Source organism: Lepidothrix coronata, unplaced genomic scaffold (genome assembly GCF_001604755.1).
Source record: "Lepidothrix coronata isolate B3197 unplaced genomic scaffold, Lepidothrix_coronata-1.0 Scaffold129, whole genome shotgun sequence".
In the NCBI taxonomy this organism is placed as follows: Eukaryota; Metazoa; Chordata; class Aves; order Passeriformes; family Pipridae; genus Lepidothrix; species Lepidothrix coronata.
In genome coordinates, this window is record NW_016690309.1 from 851,623 (window position 1) to 876,105 (window position 24,483).

The 24,483-nt window shown below is 46.1% G+C and overlaps 2 protein-coding genes across 7 annotated transcripts in view; one reads left to right on the forward strand and one right to left on the reverse strand.

Moving 5' to 3' along the window:
- KIAA0930 (KIAA0930 ortholog) overlaps positions 1-6,510 on the forward strand; it is a 40,473-nt gene extending 33,963 nt beyond the window's left edge. For 3 of the 5 annotated variants that reach the window (XM_017826585.1, XM_017826588.1, XM_017826587.1), the window contains one exon: positions 1,663-6,510. In XM_017826585.1, the coding sequence (XP_017682074.1) occupies positions 1,663-1,703 (41 nt within the window). In that variant the 3' untranslated portion in view covers positions 1,704-6,510. The remainder of the gene's footprint in view (positions 1-1,662) is intronic. The other 2 variants (XR_001876707.1, XR_001876708.1) reach the window with 2 other exon arrangements.
- Positions 6,511-8,072: 1,562 nt separating this feature from the next.
- Positions 8,073-23,395, reverse strand: NUP50 (nucleoporin 50). Of its 2 annotated transcripts, none has more exons than XM_017826583.1 (8): positions 23,345-23,395; positions 21,190-21,268; positions 20,210-20,293; positions 17,735-17,930; positions 15,665-16,252; positions 14,361-14,439; positions 13,234-13,352; positions 8,073-11,965 (listed from the first exon to the last, which is right to left on the reverse strand). In XM_017826583.1, the coding sequence occupies exons 2-8, from the start codon at positions 21,256-21,258 to the stop codon at positions 11,763-11,765; spliced, it is 1,338 nt and encodes a 445-aa protein (XP_017682072.1). In that variant the 5' UTR covers positions 21,259-21,268; positions 23,345-23,395; the 3' UTR covers positions 8,073-11,762. The 2 variants fall into 2 exon arrangements, with proteins under 2 accessions (XP_017682072.1, XP_017682073.1); XM_017826584.1 differs by lacking the exon at positions 23,345-23,395 and adding an exon at positions 21,647-21,738.
- Between the last annotated feature and the right edge of the window lie 1,088 nt (positions 23,396-24,483).

Genomic DNA, 24,483 nt, shown 5'->3' on the forward strand with positions numbered 1-24,483 from the left:
AACCAGAGTCCTTTGGTTCCTAGGCAGCCTCCTGCGTTGGGGGATTTTGCTGCTAAGTCAGAGGAACAAGTGTTTCTCTGCAGTCCCACTGTATGTAGGGATTGATTTCAGTTTGGAAGAAATTACAAATTCCAGTAAAAGTTGCTCCTCTGTAATTAAGGATGGACTTTGAACAGCGTTTCAGCAAAATAATTATTCCTTATGATAATTGTGTTGATAATCTTAGAGCAAGTTAGCTGGAGTTACCAAGCTCGCTCACTCTCCCACCACAAGCCTTTTGGAGTTCACAGAAGATGTATTGTTCCTGCTGGCATTTAATAGTTGCTCAAGTGGGTGGCACAAATGCCTCCCCGCTCAAATATTTGCTTTGAGCTCGAACATCCTCTCTGAGACTCCATTTGTTGAACATACGGTTGCAGGAGTTGGAGCATATATTGAGATGCACAGAAATAGGACATGAAATGTCTGGGCTCCAGGGCAGAATTTTCCTCTGCAGTTTTTCACTACCCACATTTGTTTTAGTTTGACACATCAGGTAGAGCCCGTTTCCAAGGCCTTTTTGTGATCAATGCACTTGTGCCAGTGGCAGCTTTCCAGGAAGGAGGAGCATTGCACGAGGGGCAGGGTGAAGTGGGAAAGGGGCTCATCTCCCTGGGAGAAGCCTGTACTAAGATATTAAAATCCCAGTGACAGTGATCAAAGTACGTTTTAAAATGTCTTGAGTTTATACATATTGATAAGATTTCTTTCTGTGCTACATAGTCCCACTTCTGTCAGCTGCTCCTCGTGTGTCAGGTGATCCAGTCCCTTAATCATCTCTGTGGCCCTTCACTGGACTCCTCCCACTGTGTTTAATTCTTTATAAACGTGGCTGGAGCCCTCTGGAGCTGCAGGTCAATTTTTACACATGTCATCCTCTTTGTGCAGTTGTGTTTGATCAGCCTCTTAATTGTGTGCTCCCTTCTCCCACGTTCTTTGTTCTTTATGCAGCCTTCAAAAGGACATAGCAGCCCAGTTTCCAGTTTTCCCAGTGTACTGTCTTTGCCAGCATGTTGGTTTTACTGTCATATTTAGAAAGATGCCCATGATCATGACAGAAATTTTACAGGTTCATATTCTGTCACATTTGGACAATATGGAGCTGAGGAGTGGCTTTTATGGTAGCTTTTTGAGGGCAGAAATGTGGGCTTTGGGCTGTAGAGAAAGGATGAACCAGTTGAATGATTTGTCCCCACATCTTCAGATCCAGAAGTCTCTCAAAGGGGCTTGGAGATGTTGCATTTCTCCCTTCAAGAAGGGGAAAACCCTTTGGCATCTCTTGTTAATGGCACTTCATAGAATCATAGAATCAGCTGGGTTGGAAGGGACCTCTGAGATCATCAAGTCCAACCCTTGATCCATTACCACTTGTTTCCCTGGAAGATGCTGCGTCCCCATGTCTGACACGCGTTGCTTCATCCCAGTGTAAACGAGGGTAGACCAGCTGTCCTCTCCACCTGAGGATTTGCAGTTTCCCATCCCTCAGTCCCTCCCAGCTGCATCCCGGCGAACTGGGACGTTTTAGATTCCCGGTGGGCTGTGCTGCAGTCCATGTGCTTCCCGGGGCTGGGGCTGCTTCCAGGAGCTCCCTAAGCTCGCCGTGTGTTTGTGTCCCCTGCGCAGATATCCTGGAAGTGCGGCAGAAGCCGATCCTGATGACATAGCCGAGCGGGCCCTGCCTGGAGCCGAGTTGCCAAGTGCCTATGCACAGCGGGTTCCCGTGCCAGCACTACCACCTAGTGTCGGAACACAACCTCCGCGGGAAAAAGGGAAGTCCAGGAATACCAGCCGATCAAAAGTGCCTCTTTCTTCCTTCCTCTGCTGTCACACACCGAATGCCCACGTCGCTGGAGCGTTTCTGACTGGGAGGGGACTCTCTCAGCAAGATAAAATGAGAAGGGGCTGCGTTTAAACCGAGTCAACACTTCATGGACAGTTTGCTACTGTGTTTACTTTATAACTGAGAAACCAACCATATGTACAGAATGTGCTAAACTTTATACTCTTTGAGAGAAACATTCTGGGAATTTCCTACTGACTTGCTGACGGACATAGTTCCACAGACTCTGGCCACAGACTCGTGGGAACGGCTTTGTGCGGGTGGGGGGCGAAGGGACGAGAGAGTCGTGTCCTGCTGAGGGAAAAAGAGCCTACAAAGACACATTGCCATTTTGGTACGTGCAGCAGGTCAGGCCAGAGCTTAAAAGAGGCTGAAAATGTTCCCATTTTTCGTGTGTCAGTGTTAGGGCAGGTGAACTCTGCTGACGGATTTCCGTATCTACCAAAGAACAGCAACATTTTCATCCTCAAGAGCTGGCTAAGAAAACGAGCCAGGGAAAAGAAGGCTAAAATGTGCTGCTATAGTAAAGCCGAGGTTCATCTCCAGTACTAATGCTGCTTATCTCTCTCTCAGCTGAGTCAATGCCAGTTTGAGTCTAAAATGGAAAAACAGGAGGCCGTGATCGGACTCCAGGGCCTAAAACCTTCCCGGTAACCAACATCCTCCTGCATGCACTGGACTTGAGAGTACGTAGAGTCATCCTTGTGGTGCCATTTGTAGCCAGGAGGGCATGAGAGCTGATCAATGGTCGGGCAGCTTGCCCAGATCCCCCATCTCCTGGTTGTTCCGTACTGAAGCACAGAGAGTTTTCTGGAAATACAAAAGATGGAAACATAGTTCTGTTCTGAAAAGTGACTAAAAATTGCGTAATGGGAGGTCTCAAAGTGGTGTGGCAGGAGCTCTCAGGAAAACAGCCTTATGTTTACACATGAAGTGCAGCTCTCTCTAAACAGCAAAACTCTGCTGTCCTGGATATGAAAACAAAATGATTGAATACTGAGACTACTGTGCTCTGGCTCACTCTTTTGATATGGGAGCCAGTCCGTACTTGAGTTTATTTAGGACTGCACAGCTGGCACAGCAGTAGGAGGGCTGACGTGTCTTGGGGCATGTCAGACTCCCCACACGCACAGAGGGAGAGCAGAGATGCCATTTTTGTCACTTTTCAGACTCTGAGCACCCAAACCTGACGCTGTTGCTGCAGGTACCAAGTGGCACGTGCTCTGAGCCTGGACCTTTGTCTCCCTCATACCTGGCCTTGCCCAAGTGCTTTGCTGTTGTTCTCTCAGTAGCATCTAATGACTTGACCTCTCAAACAGGACTTTCTGCTTTTTTTCCTCAGGCTAGATGCCATGGAAATAGCTCCACTTCAGCATAAAGGCAGACTAAATTTGCCATTCAGCCCAGCGTGGTGACTCCAGCGTGGTAAGGAGGTCTGTCTGTGCTTGAGGCCAGGCCTGGGGGCTGTCACCTCAGCACGGGGTGGCAGCAGTTCTTACACCGGCAGCATGAGTGTATGACAGGGATAGCTGACCACTTCTAGTTGGCTTCAAATGTGTTGCAGCAGCACCAGGAAGGTGTTCACTTGGTCACTGGCAGCACAGCCACTTTTCAGTGCAGCCCTGGCCGGTGCCTGTGGCCCACGTGGTTGTGTGAGTGTGCACGTGAGGGTGTTCCCACCAACCCCACTGCCCCAGGCTTTGTCCCTGAGCCAGGGCACAGGTGGAGGCCTCACCCACCAGCTGAAGTGCCCTCTCAAGGACCTTGCCAGGCAGCCTGGTGCTTACCTGAGATCCCCAGGTAGTCAGTGCCTGATGTCAGTCCGTACAAGTGTTCTCCCTTGGCCCAGGCTGGGAATTAAACCACTCCCCAGCTGGAGAACAAGCCTCTCAGTGTACTCCTCATTCTGCACTTTCATACTGCTGGACTGGGCAAACCAGTGCTTGGTTTTCCTTTAGATATTCACTGGGGAGGGAAGGGAGAGAGGGTTGGTGTTTGTGCTCCTAATGACAACTGATACCTTTCAGTCAGCCAGCCAGAGGAATAACACGTGAGAAAGGGAAATGTATCCAGACAGGAACTCCAGTGGTAGGTGCCTGAACACTTCTCAGTCGACAGGAGTTTGTAATGCTCCCTTGGTGTTGTGTGTTGTGTTTAGGTAGCTTCATGTTGTGTGATTTGAAAGACTGAGCAAACCTTGCAGTGTAAGATCTCGGAGCAGGTGAGGGGTGATGCAGCAAACAGTGCATGAGTTTGAAGGCAGTGTTACCGAGGGCACAGCTCAGATCCCACACCTGTCATGCAGGAGGTGTCGTCTGCTTTGTTACATGTACGTGGGTGCATTTTGGTGTCTAGTGTTTGAAGGGCTGCAGTGTCCTAAAAAAATCGGTTTATTTCTTGTATCTTGCTAGTGGGATATGCTATAGGTATGTGGAAGACTCACCTTTTCTAGTGGAAAAGGACTACAGGTATGCCCTTGTGGCCATCCATGGAAAATAGAGGTCAAACAGTCTACTGAATGTCAATAGTGCTTTTCAGAAACAAAGATGTGCCAGATTCTCAGTTATTCCTTCTCTAAACAACTGACTTGGACTCCTTATGTATAGCCTGTGGTTCCCACTTTCCGTTACCAAATTCCACATTTTGTTCTGCTTTTAAACAGACCCTGAAAGTTATAATTTATTGTCCTTGTGTGGACAGACTGACAGGGAAGTTCATCAAAGTTTTGCTTGGGTCAGGATGGCACAGCTGGCCCCTTAGCATGCTGTTGCACTACACCAAAAAAGAAAAGGGAATGTTAATAGGAACCTCTCACCCCATTAATTTGGAGGGTGGTTAATTCTGTAGCTCCTAAGCAGTAAACCATTTTAAGCCTCTGTTGGCCATTTAAATAATTGCTGGGGATGGAGCTGGTGTGTCCTGCAGGCCATGAAGGCCCTTTGGCTCTGAACTGTTGGAGCACAGTGGGTTCCACTGGTTCTGGTGGTGTTTGAGGATGCAGCACGGGGTTAACACAATTGGGAAGCTTTGCAGAACAGCTTTATTTATTTATTTGCAGAATCCCAGCACACCTCCTTGCTCAGTTAACTCCTTCCATCCTGCTGCCCATCTCCCCTGGGGAGATGGAGGCTTGGGCCCTTCATAGATGTTGTGTATTGTTAGGTGTCAAATGCAAGGATGTGCATCTTCTCACCCTTTGCAGGCTTTTCACTGCTGTCAATTTAACAAGTACAAAGCCTTTTTTTATTTTCCTTTTTTTTTTTCCCAGAAATCTCTTAAATCAGCTATTTTGTATTAGCAGATTGTTGCTCTGCCTTAGAGACACCACGTGTGTGAAGTTGTGTTCTCTGACTGCCAGCCAGCACAGGGTGGATTCCAAGTCTCCTCTCAAAAGAAGCTGTTTTCAGAAGCGCCACAAGTCTTTCAGCTGTCTGGGCTAACCCAGTCTGTGTGGTCCCCATTCCTTCCCTTTCCATTCTCCTGGTCTTCATTGTTTACAAGGCCTGGGTGTGTTGGGCTCTGGGTCGCTGTCACTCAGTTTTCCATTTCTGGGCACGGTGTGCTCTCCAGAAAAGAGATTTGTTTGCACAGGTGGCTTTTCACAGTGAAGTGGTTTTCCCAAAGTATGTTCTTACACAGGTTTTAATTTAGACAGTGAAGTCCTTGGCTCTGCAGACAGATTTCTTCCAGCAGACCCTCATATGCAGAATCCCATGTGGTCACTGAAGTTCTGTGTGGATGTGGAGTCCAGAGAAACAGTCTGTGCTCTTAGACTATTGACCTGCTTCTTGCCAGTTCTCAATTGTTCCCATTCCAGATGATTGCTTGTCCTGTATTTTGTAGTCTGAAACTTCCCCATATTAAAGACAGATGTAAGACAAAACCTTCAGAAGTGCCTAAGCCCTGTTGTTACCCAGCGGGGTTTAAGAACAAATTTTTATTTAGGAAATTAATGTATTAGTCTTAAATTCTGTCTGTGTTGTGTGTAGCAGTGTCAAGGAATGACAAGTTTAAAGTTCTTGGAAGAACAATCCATCTCTTAGGGACTCGCCCTTTGTGTTTGAAAGGCTCTCATGGTTTCCAGAGGTCACAGCTGAAAGCTCTGGAAAATGGATTTCCTGTGGTCACAGCAGTCAGAGGTCTGTGAATGCCTTACTGTGTCCTGTGGGGTGTGACTGGCAGTGTGTGGTGCTGGTGTGTAGGAATTCTGTGTCACAAGTAGGTGCAGTAGAATCCAGTTAAAGGCATTGTGGAATAAGCAGCTTTTACACCAAACCTTAAAGAAGAAGGAGTATTTTACACCAGAATGTAGCTGTTGGGATACCTGGTCAGGGGAACACGAGTCTGCGAGCAGGTTGCAATGTTGAACGTTCTCTGTGTAAATATATAAATATTCTCAGCTTCATTTTCTCAGCCTAACACATGTTGCATGGTTTGGGTTTTATTTGCCCCATCGGTTCATCAGTGTTGCTTAAAAGGTGATGGGTTGGAAATCATGCTGGCACTGTACTGAGCCCTGTGAACAAAGAGCAAGGAGAACGTTGTGCACCAAAAACAGAGGTGACTTTGCATATGGCAGCAGTGAAGAAAATGTTGGACCCTGCAGCCAATAAACAGACCTCTTAAACGACCGTGGGCTCTGTTAATCGTGTTTTTTCTCAGTGGTCAGTCTCTGACAACTTGGCATTGGGTAAGGGAGAAGAAGGTAAGAGTCAGCGTGGTCCTGAATTTGTTTGGAAAAGCTTTTTGCCTTTAGAACAACCCTTTTAAATTGATGATCCGTGTTTAATTACATAGTCATTAACATTTAAGTTTTTGCGGTGCATGGTAGTGAGGACTGATGGCTGTAATGATTTCTTCCTGATTAGTTCAGGAAGAACTTCAGTGAGGGTTTGTGCAGTGGCACAAAAACGAGCTCACCCTTTATCCCTGCGCTGCCTGAAATTGTGTGTTCTGAGCATTGCAGCATGTGCTGACTCACCCCTGCTCTGTCCCCTCCCATCTCCCCTGGACACTGAAGTGTGCTTATGTCTGTGGTTCTGCTTTTCCTGCTGGGGAGATTCAGCAGGAGCAGTTTACAAGTCTACAGACTTTTCCAAGTCCTGCACTCAGCCTTTAATTCGGATGCAACCCTTGTGTTCATCCAAACCCTGCTGGAAGCAGCGAATGCCTTAACCCTGCACTCAGCGTGGGGGCTTTGCTTTGCTCCCCAAGGACAAGGGGGTGGCCAGAACCTTCTTTCATCACTGCAAGTGTCAGAGTGGGTTTTCCTTGGAAAATGGCAGTGATGGATGTAGCATCAAGGAGCAGGAGGAGTTATTATCCAGGCTCTCATCTCAGCACGAATTCGGAATGCCGTGCTCCCCGCTGTGGATGTCCGTGGTGCCCTGCCCAGCACAGGAGGAGATCAGCACAGGTGGCTGGTCACAGGAGTCATTTCTGACCTCACTGTGAAGGTAAGGAAGCACAGATTTCAGGAACTGCCAGATTAATTAAGTTTGGTATGTAATCCACCGTTTTCTCTTCAACGTTAGGAATTTGCTTTTTACAGTGGAGAAACCACCTGCAAGTTTTCCCTGGAACTGCAGTCAGCAGAATTGCCCCAAGCACCCACCAGCTCAGGTGGAGCTCCAGAACTAGTTTAGACAAAAGGTTTTGTACTGTGTTATTGCCATCTGTGCTCTAAGGTAGTAAAGCAAAGTCACACTTTTTCCTCAGTGGTACTGAGAAGTTTCTGACAGGAAGTTTCTGTTCATATCTTGAAGCCTTTGCAGACTTCCAGCCATGATTCTTTTCAGTGTCACCCCTCAGTAAAGGGTAAGATGTCCCTAACAGAAATACCCACCAAACTCATTATGTTCAGGATGCTCAGAATTTCTAAACAATGCCTTAAAAAAATGAGCAGTACACAAACCTACCAGAAACGTGGGTAAGTATATTAATGACTACTTCAAACCATGTAAATTCTGCTTCTGTTTCTTTATTCAAAACATCCTGAGCAGTTTGGGTAGAGATGAGGCTCTCTACTGATACAAACTCCAGGTTTGAGTGAGGAAGGGCCAGGGCAGGACATTCCTTCTTTTAGCAGCAGGGTTTTCCAGGCAGGAGTTCACCTGCAAGCAACTGGTTGTAAAATTCATTTTATTAATGGTGTTGTGCACTCAAAATGACTGTGATTGACACAAGACAAATGAATCTCCCATTCATTTATTCACATTTTCCATGGATTTTTGTACACGTCCCCAGTGTATCAGAACTAATGAAAACATTGGTACATGACAAGTTATGTAAAACTTAAGGATCCACTGAAAAATTCAGAGCATTTTGAAATCTATTAACAACTAACAAATCATCACATTCAGCATTTTCATTGGATTTAGACTAGCTCATGCCACTTCAGTTGTTTAATGTCAGTTAATTTCTGCACACAGGCACCAGCTACAAAATTTTCTCAAATGCAAATAAGTTAAGGCATCAGAAAGAAAGTCTTTAAGGACATTTTAAATGTTACAGTGCTGCAAAGGGAGCTGAACTGCAGTTTGTAACAGCAAAGCAAACCTCCTGATTCATTTATGTTCTACAACATGTTCGTTTGAACTGTAAATTTAAATTAAACTTTTACATCCATCAACCAAAAAGGATTACAGGAACACACTGTCGTGCTCCCAAATAGATAATTTTAAGTACATTAAAAACAAAAAAAAAATCCTTGCATGTTGCAGTTAATATTTTAAAATAAAATTCAAACCAAGTGTAATAATCCTCCCTTAGCGATGATTCTGAGAATTAAAAAGCAGAGATCTTGATTTTTCTGGGTGGGGAGGTGGGAGGGAAAGGAAAGATTTCTAAGCAGCTGAAACTCCCAAATCAGAGTAGCAGGAGGAATGGATGATCCATAAGACACTCAAACACCTACGGACAGCGAAGGCATTAACGCAAACGAGGGCAGGAACTTGCATCTTTAACATCAGGTGTCTGATATCCAGCTGTTAAATACATCAAATGTCTCCCAAGATACAGGAATGCCTCCTGGAGTAGCAATTCTGATCAAAATTCCTTCCTTGGATAGCATGAGCCACTTTGTTATGAAGGCATTACTATGTTGATGTCTGTGCTCTCCACTAACGTTTGCTTTTAACTCATTTTAGGCCTTTATTTCTATGTCATAATCTCTGACCTTCTACAGCATTTGTGTATGTTAATATTTCTCGACTAGAAACTGAAGCATCATCAAAAATGTCTCTGTTCTGACAGTGCTGCAGAAGGGCTGGGCTCTAGACCTGAGCACCAAGGGAAAAGTGTGTGACTTCCTGCTCCATAATCCAGATAATGGCAGGGTCACCAGGAACTGATGTTGATTAAAGTCTGATCTGCAGTAAAATTCTTCCCTGTCCTTTCAGGGGCAACTTTCCCCATGTAAATGTTTACAGTTGTATGTTTGTGCATATATTTGACACGCTAATGAATACAACATCCCAATTATTTACCTTCCCCTGCCTTTGCTGATAAATGCACACACTGGAGAATTCAGGTGTCTCATCTCAGTCTTTCCCACAGCTAGGAGAATACCTGACTTGCTACCGTGGCTATGGTAAGGTTTAATTTTTTCCAACACCGTTTATTATTATTCTGCTTATTTTCCCTTCCCCTCTGTGCTCCCCCTTGGAGACAGGGCAGAGCTGCACTGTCAGAGCTGGGCCACGTGTGCGTGTGCAGGACCCCAGCCTGCCCCACTGCAGAGGCACAGCACGAGGAGAGAAGGGCAAGGTCAGCCTGTTGGTCCGCATTTCTCTGGATGAAGGAGCAGTTCCAGAGCCAGGAGCTTTGGGAAGCAAACAAACAGAAGGCTGAGCCCACGGGCACACCTGGACAGAGCTGCTCCTCAGGGGATGCACAGCCAGAGCTCTGCTCTACCAACCTGCCTGCAGGAACAGGGTAAGACAACACTCAAAAGACAAATGCAAATTTAACTGAGCCCTTGGACCCGAGACCTGAGCCTGGACTAAATGTTCTGCTTTTCATTCATGCACAATGAGCACACACCCCCTCCAATTCAGGCAGCAGCAAGATTTTTTTTTTTTTAAAAAAAGCATCTTATTTTGAGGAAAGTAATGTCACTGACTTTTTATGGTTTAAGTACTGAGCCAGATGCAGAAAGAAACCCCCAAAGGCACCAGTTTATATTTCAAATAATACCTTAAAATCTCCTCTTACACTTCAGTGTTAAAAATGCAGTTCCTGTAGCCAAGCGTAGCTGAAACGTGAGCAAAGGCCTTTGTTTTTGAACTTTGGTCAAGAGGGCTATAGATCCTATCAAGTTTTTCCTCCTTTTAGTTAAGAGGGGAAAAAAGGCCATAACCTGAATTGTGCAGTAAATTAGGCCTAGAGGCAGCTTTTGTCCCCCCAGAGCAGGGGGGACAGGTGAGATGTGCTGCACCTCAGCAAATGGTGCTACTCCTTTTTCCCTGCCCACAGGATGCCAGTAGGGTGGATTTCCAGATGGCCTGTGGGAATTTTTTAAGGAAGGGCAGGGTTTTTCCTGTGTGTCACATTAGCCAGAGGCAGGGTGGCATGTTCATTCCATCTTCCAGAGCTGAGCCAAGAGAGCACTTCAAGTTTAACATGAACCCCGAGCTCTCGGAGAGGTCCCAGAGCTGGGAGTGCAGTAGAAAAACAATTACTAGGGAAGGAGTTTCCCTAGTGTCTATTAGCAAACAAGATTTGCAAAAGAAAAGGATTAAACCACCAAACAGAGTCTGATATAATGCTGAGATGGAAACCAAGACCAGAATCAGTGTTCTGATCCATCCATTATTGCCACATGGGTAACTTTAACACAGCTGACAACTAAGTTGTAGATTAACCCAGCGCTCCCTACGTGCAACAGAAAGCTTGTCCTAAAGCTGCACATTGTGCAGCACAGCACTGCAGCTTCAGCACAGGGGCAAGGAAAGGCCAGAGGCAACACAAAGGTCTACAAAAGCCCTGAAGTTTGGCTGTGGGAAGAGCTCTGCTCAGCAAGTACCAGCAGCAGGACAAATACAACACGTACAGCTCTGCCTCAGCCGGGGTGCAGGTGTGGCCCAAGGAGGGAGGACAAACACCTTGGAAGGACCATCGTGGAAGTGCAGCCCTTGGCCTCTGGTGTGTCAGGAGCCAGGGGATGCTGGTGTGGTCCCAGATAAACTGTCTTCCAGTTGTCTGCTTCTACTATTGCACATCATGAGCTTGTTGCTACAGTAAGGACAGAAGTGACAGTTCTTCTCTAGAAAACACCACTGTCAACAGGACTACACAAGCAAATTTTCTTGTCACCATCTGCAGTCTCTGAGTCCCAAAAGCACGTGGGTCTGTAAGAGTTCAGACACAGCACAGTACAAATCATCTGTGGTGGGGTGCAGTGTTGTCACCCAGTAAGAAACCAGTCTCACCAGAAAGAATACAACAGACCAATCAAAATTAAAAACTGGAGTCTACAAACAGTTTCAACAGGTAAACTTGGACATCCTCCCTTCTCAAAGCAGGAGGTGGTTGCATTGCATCAGTCTGTGAGGAAGCTCTGGTACCGTGTTTCTGTGCTCGGATTTCAGTCCATTTGGTCGAGTGGTGCTAAAAACATACGCCTGGATTTATATCCATGTGCTTTATCCAGAAGAGGTCCTGCATTTAGACACTGAAAAATGAGGGAGCACAGTCCAACACTTGTGTTCTATTAAAGCTTTTATTAGCTAGTTTAGCTTTTCCTCACATAATTTTTTCCAGAATTCCTATAACAGTTCTTAATATCAGAGTAAAGAGTTAAATGTTCAAGTGAAGTTAGGGAAGGAAAAAAGAGCAGCAGCAGTTTGGCAATAATTCCTCAAATCACTGACTGCAACTTATTTTAAGCCTCCTTTTTCTCCAGTAAGATTTTGTGCAACTCATCTGCATCCTCACTTGTTTTCACCCTTATTAACATGGTGACAGGAGCAGTCGGGTTCTTCTCGTCGATCGGTGGATTGGGGACACAAACTATGAGAACGTTGTTCTTCCCAGTTCTTGTGCATGGCATCTTAGGTGGAATTAGGACATTCAACAGTATGTTCCCTGCAGGTGAGGAGGGGGGAAAAATGACCATTAGCCACTGTTCAGCTTTTACTGCAATACAGTGTTAGTACAGGTACTAAACAGGGATTTAGGAGGGTTTGGAGGGAAGGCAACTCACAAACATCAGGTATGTTTGTCTTATTCTTCCCTGAGCATCTGCTCAGGGCCATTGTTCTCAGATTTCCTTCCTCAGCAGGAATGAGGAAATCTCTGAAAATACTGCACCCTCCTTTTTTAGAGGGAGGAGCCTGAAGAATTTGATAGCAGGGACACACAGGGAAAAGGCAGAAGGAGCAAGTGCGGAATCCAGTCCCAGTGCTTAGTTCTGACCATTGGGTGCAGTTCAGAAGCAGAAACAAAATGTTAGTTCTGATGCAGACAGAGGTGTTAATGGGACAAACCAGGGTGCAGGAAGTACTTTGTATCCCCAAATCCTCCCACAGAGCTGGTGTGGTCTGTGCCAGGTTACTGACAACAGCTCTGTGGCAACTTGTTAAACCACTTCATGAGTTAAGAGAGAAGTGAGTGCCAGAGCTCCAGGGTTAGTGGGCTACTAAACAGCAGCAAACAAACTCCAGTCTGGTTCCACAGGAGACACACACATTTATAGACCTGGGAAATAGCTCAGAACATGGCAGCAGAATTAGGGAAAAGTCAGTCTTCGCCTCCCTTTCCAGTTCAGTTTTTCAACACAGTGAGATTTTAGGAAAGGAATACAGCACTGTGTGAAGACAGCAAAAAGGAAAGTGCATCACTATGACTGCAGCAGCTTCTAGAAACCCCAAGCTTGGACTCCCCAAGCTCAAATGTCTTAGTGTGTGAGCTGGAGAAAAAGGAAAGACTTCTAACACCCCGCTGTGGATGAAGGCAGGAGGGAGCTGAGATGTACCCTGCCCTTCAGTGCAGCCTGGCTTTAGTCCTCAGGGATTCTACAACCAGATACTCAATTTTATGGAAGCTGGACCTTAAGCCAAGCTTCAAGGCCACTGAAGCCAGGGATGGAGAAAAGCTTGTAAAAAAGTGGGGGGAAGGAATTCCCGAACATACACCATAGCCTTTTACTCCTTGCACAGCTTCACATGCTCTCTTCTGTAATGCTCAGGAGAGGCATTCAAGTGCTTGTTCAAGTACTTGAAATTATTCAGAGAAAATAAAAAGTAGAAAGGTTTTCACTAACTGTGGCTGTTATGCTGTGTAACCACAAAAATATCCTAATGCTTAGCAAGGAATTTCACATCAACACTTGCTACTGGAAGAACTTTACTTACCTAAATTGGTATCTGCTCGGACTAGGAGTTGAGTTTTTTCATTTCCTGCTGGTTTTAAATGTAATGTTCCTACCCCTTTTTCTTTAAATTCATTATCCTTTTTGTAAAACAGTTTGCACCTGCGGGGGAAAAAATAAAACAAACTCAAACCCCTTGTTTGTGCAGCCATGTAGAGATTAAAGACATAACAATATCTCTCAAGTACACCAAGTACAGGCACCCATCTGACTCACAGTAACAATAACCAGGAGTTAACATGATGTAAAATAATCTTTATTCTTCTTGACCTTGTTTCATGGGCTAACAGACAGCACTTGCAGTTCAAAGAGAAAGGTAATTACTTCTTTCAGTACTGAAATGGCAAATGTACTGCTTTCAGGGAAAAGTAAAGTGCAGAGCAACCTGTACTCAGGGTCTATGAGGAGCAGTAACTGTATCAGCTACTTTAAAAAACACTAATTACAAAGAACTTGCTGTAATGTTCTGAAGTTATGGGAGAACTTCTATGTAGAATTCATAAACATTTTTAAGTGAAGTTCTAATAACCTAATAAACCATTCCTAATAAATTAGCACACACCTTCTCTCAGATAAAACTAATGGCTTTTGGTAGCAGGACAAATTCTGTGCCGAGTGTCAATTACTTGGACTACTGAACACACCTTGAAAAGCTGCCTCTAGTACAGCTGGTCTCATTTTGTGCTTAAAAGCACAGCTTGTTCACTCCTTCACACAACAATCAGCATTTTCCAGCTGAAGAGTCTTATTTTAGGCTGTGCAAATAACTGAGCAGCTGGTGGATTTTCCAGCAGCACAGCATGAAATTTTTGTGGTAGCCCTGCAGTTTAAACTCACAAAACCTGACAAAGGCAAGAACATCTTCACTTGTAAAAAACAGATCACAACCAGAACACAAACTATTACTGTTGTGTCCAAGATACAGAAGAATTTTAGTAAGGCATTGCAAATTCTTGCCTGTAATTAACTTTTTTACAAGTTCATACTCTATATGGATTCCCAACAAGCTTTATCAATTACAAAGTAAAGAAGGTGTCCTTCATCATGCACTGCAGTGAAGAATAGCAATATATAGGTATGAATTTTGTTTTCCAAGTCAGAGTCACTTACTTCTTTGAGTAGAAAGCATCATCCTCTTTTATTTCATTAACAACGACTTTTGGTGGCTCTTCTTCCTCCTCTTCTCCTCCTTCAAACAGAAAGTTGGAATATGTTAATGTGAGCACAGAGCCTGCAGGGTGGTTTTGGCACTTAGAGCTCCCTTGTGCATGCCATGTTTGACATGCACACGTGTGGCCAGAACACATTTCAGTCCCTCTGGGCTCTGCAGCAGCTTCAGCTACAGAAAAAGAAGTGTTACTTGCTTTTCCTTCAGCCCCTCAAACAACTCCATCCTCATCTTCAGTTTAAGTGGGGTGAAAATACCCAACCCCTACCAGACAATCAAACCCTAAAAATCCAAAGCTTAATTAGTCAAAACCTTCGGGTTTGACACAAAGCAGTTTTCACATTTCAAAGAACATGCTCCACAAATTCAAGTAAAGTACAATAAAGACTTCCAACAGCCAGGTTTAACTTGGGGGAAGGGAATTCGCTGTGGGAATGACAGCCAAGAGACAGTGGCAGATTATGCCTTTCCAATCCCTCAGCTCCTAGGAATTCCATCAGCTCACTGTACCCAGTGTAGGCAAAGAGCAAAGCTGTCAGGTACAATGTAACTTTGGTGGCCTTACAGTCTGTTAAATAAAATGGACTCAGTTGTTCTGTATCTCGTGCATTTTACCATGGGAATCTCTTCATAAAGCTACTGGGAAAAGCAGAGGGATCGAAATGTCCTGCAGACTCAAAGGTGAACATACCAGCTGCTTTAAATGTCACCTTTTCAAGTCCTGTCTCCAGGTAAAGGATTATATTCTATTAGAGAAAGTGTAAATGTGACAGAAATACGTAGGTTTTGATAAGCACAAACTTTTGGTGTTGTTTAAACCGTGCACATGGTTGGGATTTGCAGATTACTGGTGTGGGTCTGCACTTCAAATTCCAGAACAATTCTGATCACAGAATCACGGAATATACAATGCCTGAGTTGGAGTGACCCACAAGGATGAAGTCAGGCTCCTGGCCCTGCACAGACACCCCAACAATCCCACCCTGTCCCTGGGAGCGTTGTCCAAACCCTCCTGGAGCTCTGGCAGCCTTGGGGCCGTGCCCACTGCCCTGGGGAGCCTGGTCAGTGCCAACCACCCTCTGGGGGAAGAACCTTTTCCTGAGATCCAACCTGACCCTGCCCTGACACAGCTCCAGGCCACGATCTCGTTCAATTTACTATTGCTGCACCATTGCAGTATCCTTAAGTGGCACACACTCACAGCTTACCACTAAAGTGACTATAAACAGCAATAAAAAGAATTTACCTTTCTCATCGGCATTGCTGCTTTCTGCCTGAGCCTCCAGTAAACTGGTGGGTGCTGCAATGACAGACTTGGCCTGGTTTGCGTCTTTTCCAAACAATCCCGAACTCCCGGGAGAAAAGGAGAAACTACTGAGTGTTCCTGAGCCCAGGGAGCCCAGAGCAGGGCTGTCGGCGCTCTTGCCGAAGTTAAACGAGACGGCAGAGGCGGCTCCCAAGGACGGCTCCTTCTTCTCGGCCTCGGCCTTTCTGTCCGCCGGCGCCTCCTCGGCTTTGCCACTGTTGAACAGGAACGCCGAGCCCTGGAGCTTCGTGCCCCCGAAGGCGGGGGCGGCCCTGGGGGTGCCGGCGGGCTCGCCCTCGGAGCCGCTGTCGCTGCCGTGCTGCCGCTCGATGCTGGCCAGGTAGCGCTCGTAGTCCCTGAAGATGGGGGTCAGGTCGCACAGCGGGTTGGAGTTCACGTGCTTCACGATCCAGTCGCGCACGGAGCAGTTGAGGGCGGCCAGCTGTTTGTGGTAGGAGCCCTGCCTGCCCCCGCCCGCCTTGGTCTCTGCAAACGCTGCGGCACCGGGGCCGTTGGACATGGGCGACCCTGGCACAGCAAGAACGTGGCTAAGAACGTTGTCTTCCCCCAGAAAGCGGAGTTCTCTGAAAAGCCCAACCAGTGTTCCCGGTATTTCTTACCAAGTCACTCATCCCTGCTCAGTTATGCTCCTTCTGGGCCACAGGATATGCCCAGCTGGAAGGGACCCACATGGATCTTCGAGTCCAACCCTTAGCCCTGTGCAGGACGACCCCCAAGGGTCACACCCTGTCCGTGAGAGGATCATCCAAAGCCTCCTGGAGCTCTGGCAGCCTTGGGGCTGTGCCCACTGCCCTGGGGAGCCTGGGCAGTGCCCAACCAGCCTCTGGGGAGGGAGAACCTTTCCCTGAGATCCAACCTGACCCTGCCCCAGGTACTGCTGTACCAGTGAGCAACACAGTGCTGTGAGACAGATCCACGGTTTAAATTTAGAAAGGTTACTTTGTTAAGGGACAGACAAAGTAGATGGAGCATGCTAGTGAATAAAAAAAAAAAGAAATCTTGTACAGAACATTAAAAAGCACAAGTTTTGTATTTTGCCAAAAATTTCACAAAGGTTTTACAGCTTTATAAGGCTGTAACACTTACTAAGTCAAAATAGTCAAGTTGTCTCTTGCTACTTGCACTTTAAAACACCCTGAGTGCACTAGCCCACAATTTTGCATGCTTTGAGTGGTTTCCATATAAAAAACATAGGCAGTAAACTAAGAAAATCCTCACTGAGTATTTCAGTTTCCCCTAATTTAGTCAAGCTCACTGAAATCTAAGTTACTCCAAAGCTCAAAACTCCACCACCTGTATTCTAGCACATGGCCTCCAAAATCCTGTGGCAGTGGTCACATTTCTCCATCTCCAGCACAAAGGGGCAGAGCTAATATTCCTCAGGGACTTCCAAAGCATGGGAGCTAGACTTGCCAAAGTATTCCAAATGCCTTAAAATGTAGGTATGAATGTAACAGATACAATTCTAGAAAGACTGTCTGCCATGTCAGCTGTACAGGGGAAAAGAGGTTAAGACTCCAGCTATGCAGCACATATTTACCAAGAATGGCAAAATATACAGAAACAAAACCTTAAAAAAACCCCCACACATCAAGAAACTGCAGTCTTACTAAATGGACAATTTCTATTAGCTTTTTTTTTTAATTAAATTTAAAGAACTGGGACAACTGTTTAACTGGAACACGTTACCAGCTGCTTTATACTATTCCAAGAGTGTCTTAGGCCTGTTTCTTCCATTCCCATTTGTGCCTATAAAACTTCTACCTCCAATATTAGAGGAAATGCAAATTTAGTTCCCACTTCTCAAGTCTGCAGGCATTTGATAACTTGTCCCTCTAGCAGCCTAAAATCTTTTCAAGAAATCTCACAAAGAGGAATAAAGTCTCAAAACCTTAAAACGGAACTACAGGGTGGTCTGAACTTGTTTTTTCACTAATAAATATAGACTTTATTGATGAATGTGTTCAGATATGCTTATTTAAAACTTACCAAATGCTGATTGTGTTTCAGGAGTGGTCTTCAAACTGCTAAAAGGAGGAGTGCTAGAGACAGTACTGCTTCCATTAGACAGCCCTTCCAAAGGCTTTATTCCTGCACCATTCCCAAATCCGCCAAAGCCACCTCCTCCTTTCCCAGAAGGCAATATAAAGCCTTTAAAGCCTTTAAAAGCTCCTCCACTTTCAGACTGGGGAGAGAAAAGAAGAGAGACAACCAGTTACACACATCTCCTCCACACAAATCCCATCCCCACTTAATATTCCCAGATATCCCTGGTTTATTTTCAGCGTGTCATTCCGTGCATTACTGTGTCAGCTATGCAAACACAGGGAACAGCTTCCCTGTGACACACTGCTACTGCTTTTGGAGGACTCAGATGTTTGGTATGAAAATAATCTGGATCTAGGAAGTGGATACATGGAAGTTGTTCGGAGCAGCGGATGTGTTTGACTACCTATTTAGAGACTCGTAGCACGTTGTTTTCTTTAAATAATTACACACCAATATATAATTGCAGGTTTATTTTCAGCAGCTCTTAGCACTTAAAACCGCAATTAAGAGTCTAACACTTCAAGCCCCTCATCCAAAACAGCCTATTTTGGAGTCACCTACGAAACATTTGTGATTTACCCAAAATATTTCAATGTGACCAGTGGGAGAAGCAAAGACAGACTGTACTCGATCACAAAATGTGTGTCTCTGCAGCCTTTTCATTACCCAGTTCTGAACACTGTCTTTACAACCACATTATTTTATGGCATAGTTTCTCATGTTTCTAAAGGACAGTGTGATTAACATACAAATAGGCACTACCACTTTTAGGTACTTTTAGGCCTTTTGAGGTAATGAAATATTACTGTAGGAAGTGTGCTTCCAGTGTCTCTGGAAAACCATCAAGAGGAAGGAGAACTGCTTCTGAGTTTCATCTGCTTTTGCCACTGAAGAAATGGCAAAGCTTACCAATTTTAGGTTGTATTCCATTCTCACCTTGTGGGCTGCTTCTGCTTCCCTTTGTGCTTTACCTTTTCCAGTGCAGTCCTGTTTGTCATTCCTAGGTAGCAATTTTTATTCTGTCTCTCTCTGATCAGTCCCACCTCTCTCTCTGGACAGTCCAGTTAAGTGCAGTCTCCTCCATTACAGCATTGTGCTTGCTCCATGTAGGAACGTCAGTAAAATTCAAGTTTACCTTTTTGTAAATATTTCACAGGTTTCTTATGCAACCTCAACTGTCCTGTCATCTCTTCTGCTTTTCAGACTTTGTCCAACCTATTGTCCTGGGTTTGGCTGGGACAGAGTTAATTTTCTCCCTAGAAGCTGGTACAGTGCTGTGCTCTGGGTTCAGGATGAGAAGAATGTTGAGAAGAGAGTTGTTCTGGTTGGTGCTGAGCAGGGCTCACTGCAGTCAAGGAGTTCTCAGTCTCGTGCTCTGCTGGGGTTAAACCTGATCCCTGTACTAGCCCTTCTCCCAGCTCCAGCAGCCTGCTCCCAGCCTCCTGACTATTTCTTCTACAGCCACCTGGTCCCCCTTCTCAATCAGTTCTGTTTCTCCTATTCCATCTGCCCCAAATCTCCCCTGCTCAGCTCTTGCATCACCTTTCCCCAGTACAACCCTTTAATGAACACATTTGTGGCTAAAACTACTCAAGGCAGCAGTGGGCTAAGCCAGCTTCCTCATTTACATGGCCTGGACTGCAGGAGGAAGACCAAAAGCACAGGAGAAACTGTGTAGCTCCTAACTGTGCCTGGTCCCATTCCATCCAAATCTGAGCAACAGGCACAGTTCCTGCCCTATTCCTAACAGGGTGGAATAGGGCAGCCCTGTTCAAAGGCTGGCTGGTAGCAAAAAACACAACAAAGCACTTGCCAGGGATTTCTGAAAGGACAACACTTTGGCTGGACTGGGTTAATGCTTTCACAGGGACTAAACCTGTAACAAAGGCCAGCCTCCTTTCAATTTTCCATTTGTTACTGCAAAGAGTAGGTGGCACTAAAGCTCTTCAAAGGGAGGCAAAAAAGTAGCAGCAGTCTTGACAAAAGATATGTTTTCATCCTCAGAACAGTTTAATATTTTGGCTTTTACTAATTTAGCCTCCGAGACATCCCTCAGCCCTCCTATGGATAACTAGGAACTTTCCATTGCCAGACTTCCATCTCTGCAAAGAATGGAAGTAGAGAAGTTCCAGTGCTGTTTTACCCATCTGCAGAGGACACTGTGTCTGAAACACTCTTCATTTTCGCTTCACAAATACTCTCTTCACCCAGTCAATACTTGTGGTACTAATTAGCCATTTCTCACCTTTTCCTTGCCATGGAACAATAAGCCAAAACCCATCTGCACATGTGAGCTGGTGAGTGAAATGACAACAGTGCAGCATCACCACAAGCCCAGGGAAGTGAAACCTGAGCCTGGTGCCATATGCTGCAGTTGAGCCCGTCCCCAGCACTCGTGTCCCGTGCCCACGTTACCTCTGACCCGACGTTCCGGCGCTTTGCCTTTTTAATGGCTCTGTTCTTCAGCACCTCCTCACTGGCCACTGAGAACGTTCCCACCTGCAGGAGCAAGCCAGGCAATCATCAGTGGAATTCTCAAAATGCACAGTGGTTTCTGAACACGACTCTAACCCTGCTCCCTAACAAACGAGGGGAGGAGTTAAACCACAACCACCCCAAAACCACGGTAGTGATTAACTTGCCGAGGACCTGGACATTACTTGATACCTGGAAACTTGCTGTACTTCAAACATTAGCAAAGGCAGCTAATGGCTCATTACTACCCTGTAATAAGTGAGGAAATAAAGTTTTCTTATATTCAAACTCCTGGAAGAGTCAGTTTTATTTCTTACATTTACAGGCCTAAACATTTAATACTTCCAGTAGGACAGAAGCAAGCACAGTTTGGTCAGAGATAAACACGGGCCATAAGTATGAAACAGTAAACATGAAAAGCTCTTTTTACCATCAGATGAAACATAACATTTGACTCTTTGCCGAATTCCTCTGGCTGTGTGGGGACATTAAGCTAAAATTAACATAGTTCTGAAATTTACTATTATTGGCCCTTAAAAAAACCCACACAAGACATAAAGAAAATTGATCTCAAGAAACCAAATCTGCTTTTCCTGTGAATTCAGTAAATACCTCTCACACATTTGAAGAGTCCAAAAGCATTTTAACAAGCCTGGGGTTCCCTCTAGAAATGTATAGTTCCTTTCCCCTGAGCTACTGATGTCATTTGAAGTCTTAGAAGCTGCTTTGCCCTGGGGTCTGCATACATTGGGAGCTTTATAAAAAGCAATTTTATAAAATTCGCTTGTATAAAATTACCTTCAATCGCTACGCTTTTAACCAGTTTTGCTGTAGGTTTTACCCACAAAATGAACAGCACATGTCAATAACTATTCTGCTACCTACAGGGGTGGTGGTGGGGGAACTGATGCTTAACTTACCTCCTCAGCTTCGTCCTCCTGATCCCAGTTTCGGTCAGTCAGTTCCTTCTCTGCAATTCTCTTGGCCATTTTTGCACACCTACGTGGGGGGGGAAAGAATCATAGAATGATTCTTTTATAATTAAATTCTAAGCAACAGTGATCTTCAATTCGTGTTCTTAGAACAAAAAAAGGGAATCAGAGTTAATACAGAAGCAGGTCAAAAGTGGAACAACAGTGGAAAACCAAGTGTTGTGGCAACAACAATCAGCAGAACATTCCATGTTCCACTCCCTGCCTTCTCAGGATACCCATGTGAGCAAGAAAAGTTCCTTTACACCACCTAAAATAAATACTGATGAGGACCCACTGAAGCAGCTGGGCAGAAAGCTTGGCTAAGGCTGAGGACAATGCTCTCCTTTAAAAAACAGGACTGGAAGACCATTATTAATTTTAAAACTGAAAATAAAAAAATTACCAATAGATCAGTTTTTTCCTCCAAAGGCTACATAAGGCATATCACGGATTTTAGAGCAAACACTGTAAGCAGCCAATCATCATTTTGCTGGTTATCTCTGCGATGGAAGGGAAAACCAGCCCTGGAGAAGTAAACATCTAAAGCAGTAGGACAGTTTATTAGCTGTGTACAAAACCAAAGACTGGATCCAGCTATGCTGCTTTCTAGCTGAAAGGCCTGGCAAGCAATCACACTACTCGAGTTTTACACAAAAAAGCAGCTTTTTATTAATTATGATTATATATTCTGACACTAAATATGAAAACTTTTCATAGGAAATATGAAGTTCTGTGGCAATTTAGCAAGCACAGAAATTAAAACTCTTCAAAAAAAAACCCCTTGGGTTTGTGATTAAGACCTGCCCCCCCCCCCAAAAAACAAACCCACAAATGGTTGAATTTCAGAGCCCAAAACAATAACAATAAGTAATTACAGAACATCTTGTTTAGAGGGTGAAATGGTTTGGAACAGTAAATCCAGTGGCACGGCAGCCTTGAAGATCACACCTCCACGTCCTGAATTTTGGTCTGACACACTTCACAAATAAGGTCAGGTTATCAGGAGCTTCTGGAAGTACAGGGAGTACACACTGGCTTGTGTATACATATTTAAATGCCCTGAGCCACATAGCCCTGAAAGCTGAGGTCCTACCATGCCTTGCTTGATCCCTGGGAGACTATTTCAGTCTAACCCACTGAAAACCGAAAAAAAAAAAAAAAAGCCTATTTTAAAGGCCTATTTAATTTATTCAAATTATTTTATTCTGGTATATATCATTATGTAACATATAATAAATAATAATGTAACACGGGTTTGTTTTTTTATTAATAATTTTAAATTTATAATAAATAATAGATTATTTAACATTATATTTTTACTGTATTACACATAAAATATTATGCTATATTATTATAAGTTATTTAACATTATATTTACTGTATTATACAGAATATATTACACTATATTATTATAAGTTACATTATATATTATATACATAGTAATATATATTACTAATTTATTATTTTAATGTAAAATACTAATTTAGTTAAATATATTTTGCGAAACAGTTCAAAGAACTACAGAATATCCTGAGCTGGAAGGGACCCATAAGGACCATGGATCCAGCTCCTGGCCCTGCCCAGAACACGCCAACAATCCCACCCTGTCCCTGGGAGCGTTGTCCAAACGCTCCTGGAGCTCCGTCAGCCTTGGGACCGTGACCACTGCCCAGGGGAGCCTGGTCAGTGTCCGACGGGGAAAAGCCTTTCCCCGATATCCAACCTAAAGGCCGTTCTGCCAACAAGCCCTTCTCGTTTAAAACAAACACAGCACAACCGGGCACAGCGCAGGAGCTCCGCCGACCCTCCGCGATCGCCCTGAACGTCCCTGCGCTGTTTGAGGCGGCCGTGCCCGGCCGGGCTCCCCTCCCCGTCCCGCGGGGTCGCAGCCCGAGCCGCGGTGCGGGCGGGAGGAAGCGGAAGCCGAGGCCGCCGGGGCCGCCCCGCGCTCCCCTTTCCGCCGTTCCCGGCGCTCGCCCCGCGCGTTCCCCGCACCCCCCGCTCCGCCCGGCCCGGCCCGAGCCCCCGGGCCCCGCACCGCCGCCACCCCCGAAGCCCCCCGCACCGCCCCACCGCCCCTCCGCGGCCCCGCGGCACTCACCGGCCCGGGCGGGCGGCTCTCCCGCGGCGGGGCCGACGCTGCGGCGGGCGGGCTGCGCTCGCAGGCTGCGCGGCGCGCTCAGCATGCCCCGCGGTGCCCCGCAGTGCCCCCGGGCCCGGCCCGGCCCGGCCGCGGTGCCGCTCGGGGCTCGCTGGGGCTTCGCTGGGGCTTCGCTGGGGCTCGCACCGGCACCGGCACCGCCGCGTCCGCCGCCGGCCCGCGCCTGCACGCACCGCGCGTGCGCGCGCCGGGCGCGGGGCGGGGCGGGCGCGCGCCGGGCGCGGGGCGGGGCGGGCGCGCTGCGGTTCCTCCGCCCGGCGCGGGGCGGCACCGGCGGCACTGAGGGGGACAGCGGGACACGAGGGGAATGGAGTGTGCGGGGCCCAGGGGCACTGAGCGGGACAGCGGGACACGAGGGGAATGGAGTGTGCGGGGCCCAGGGGCACTGAGCGGGACAGCGGGACACGAGGGGAATGGAGTGTGCGGGGCCCAGGGGCACTGAGCGGGACAGCGGGACACGAGGGGAATGGAGTGTGCGGGGCCCAGGGGCACTGAGCGGGACAGCGGGACACGGGGGGAATGGAGTGTGCGGGGCCCAGGGGCACTGAGCGGGACAGCGGGACACAGAGCTGGGGGGAAGGAGCGTGCAGGGCCCAGGTTTGGGTGCGAGACGCGAGTTGGCATTGTTGCCCGTAACAAAGACACAAACCAACAGAGTGCCGGTTTATGGGGTGCTTTATTTGGGGCCCGGGAACCTGAGGACTAGCGTCCCAAGTCAGGATTCCAAAGACCCTCATTCTCAGTTCAGCTTTTATACTTTTACACAAACAAGTTTACGTGCAGTTTCCACAGCAAAACAGTTACATTCAGTTACAAACAAGTTTATACTTCATACTAATAACAATTGATAATCATCTACTCTAATCATAAATCTGCTTAGGTTGTCTTACTCCTAGAAACTGTTTAACAGACCCTTACCGCATCTAAGGTAACAAATCATTATATACATGCTTGACTAAATCCTTTGATTATTGTTTCCACTTCTTCAGCACATTCCATGCTCACAAACAAGGTTGCTAACATACTACTTTGGAGTGTTGCTTTCTAGGCCTACTCTCCTACGAAGCCTTAGCCATTCT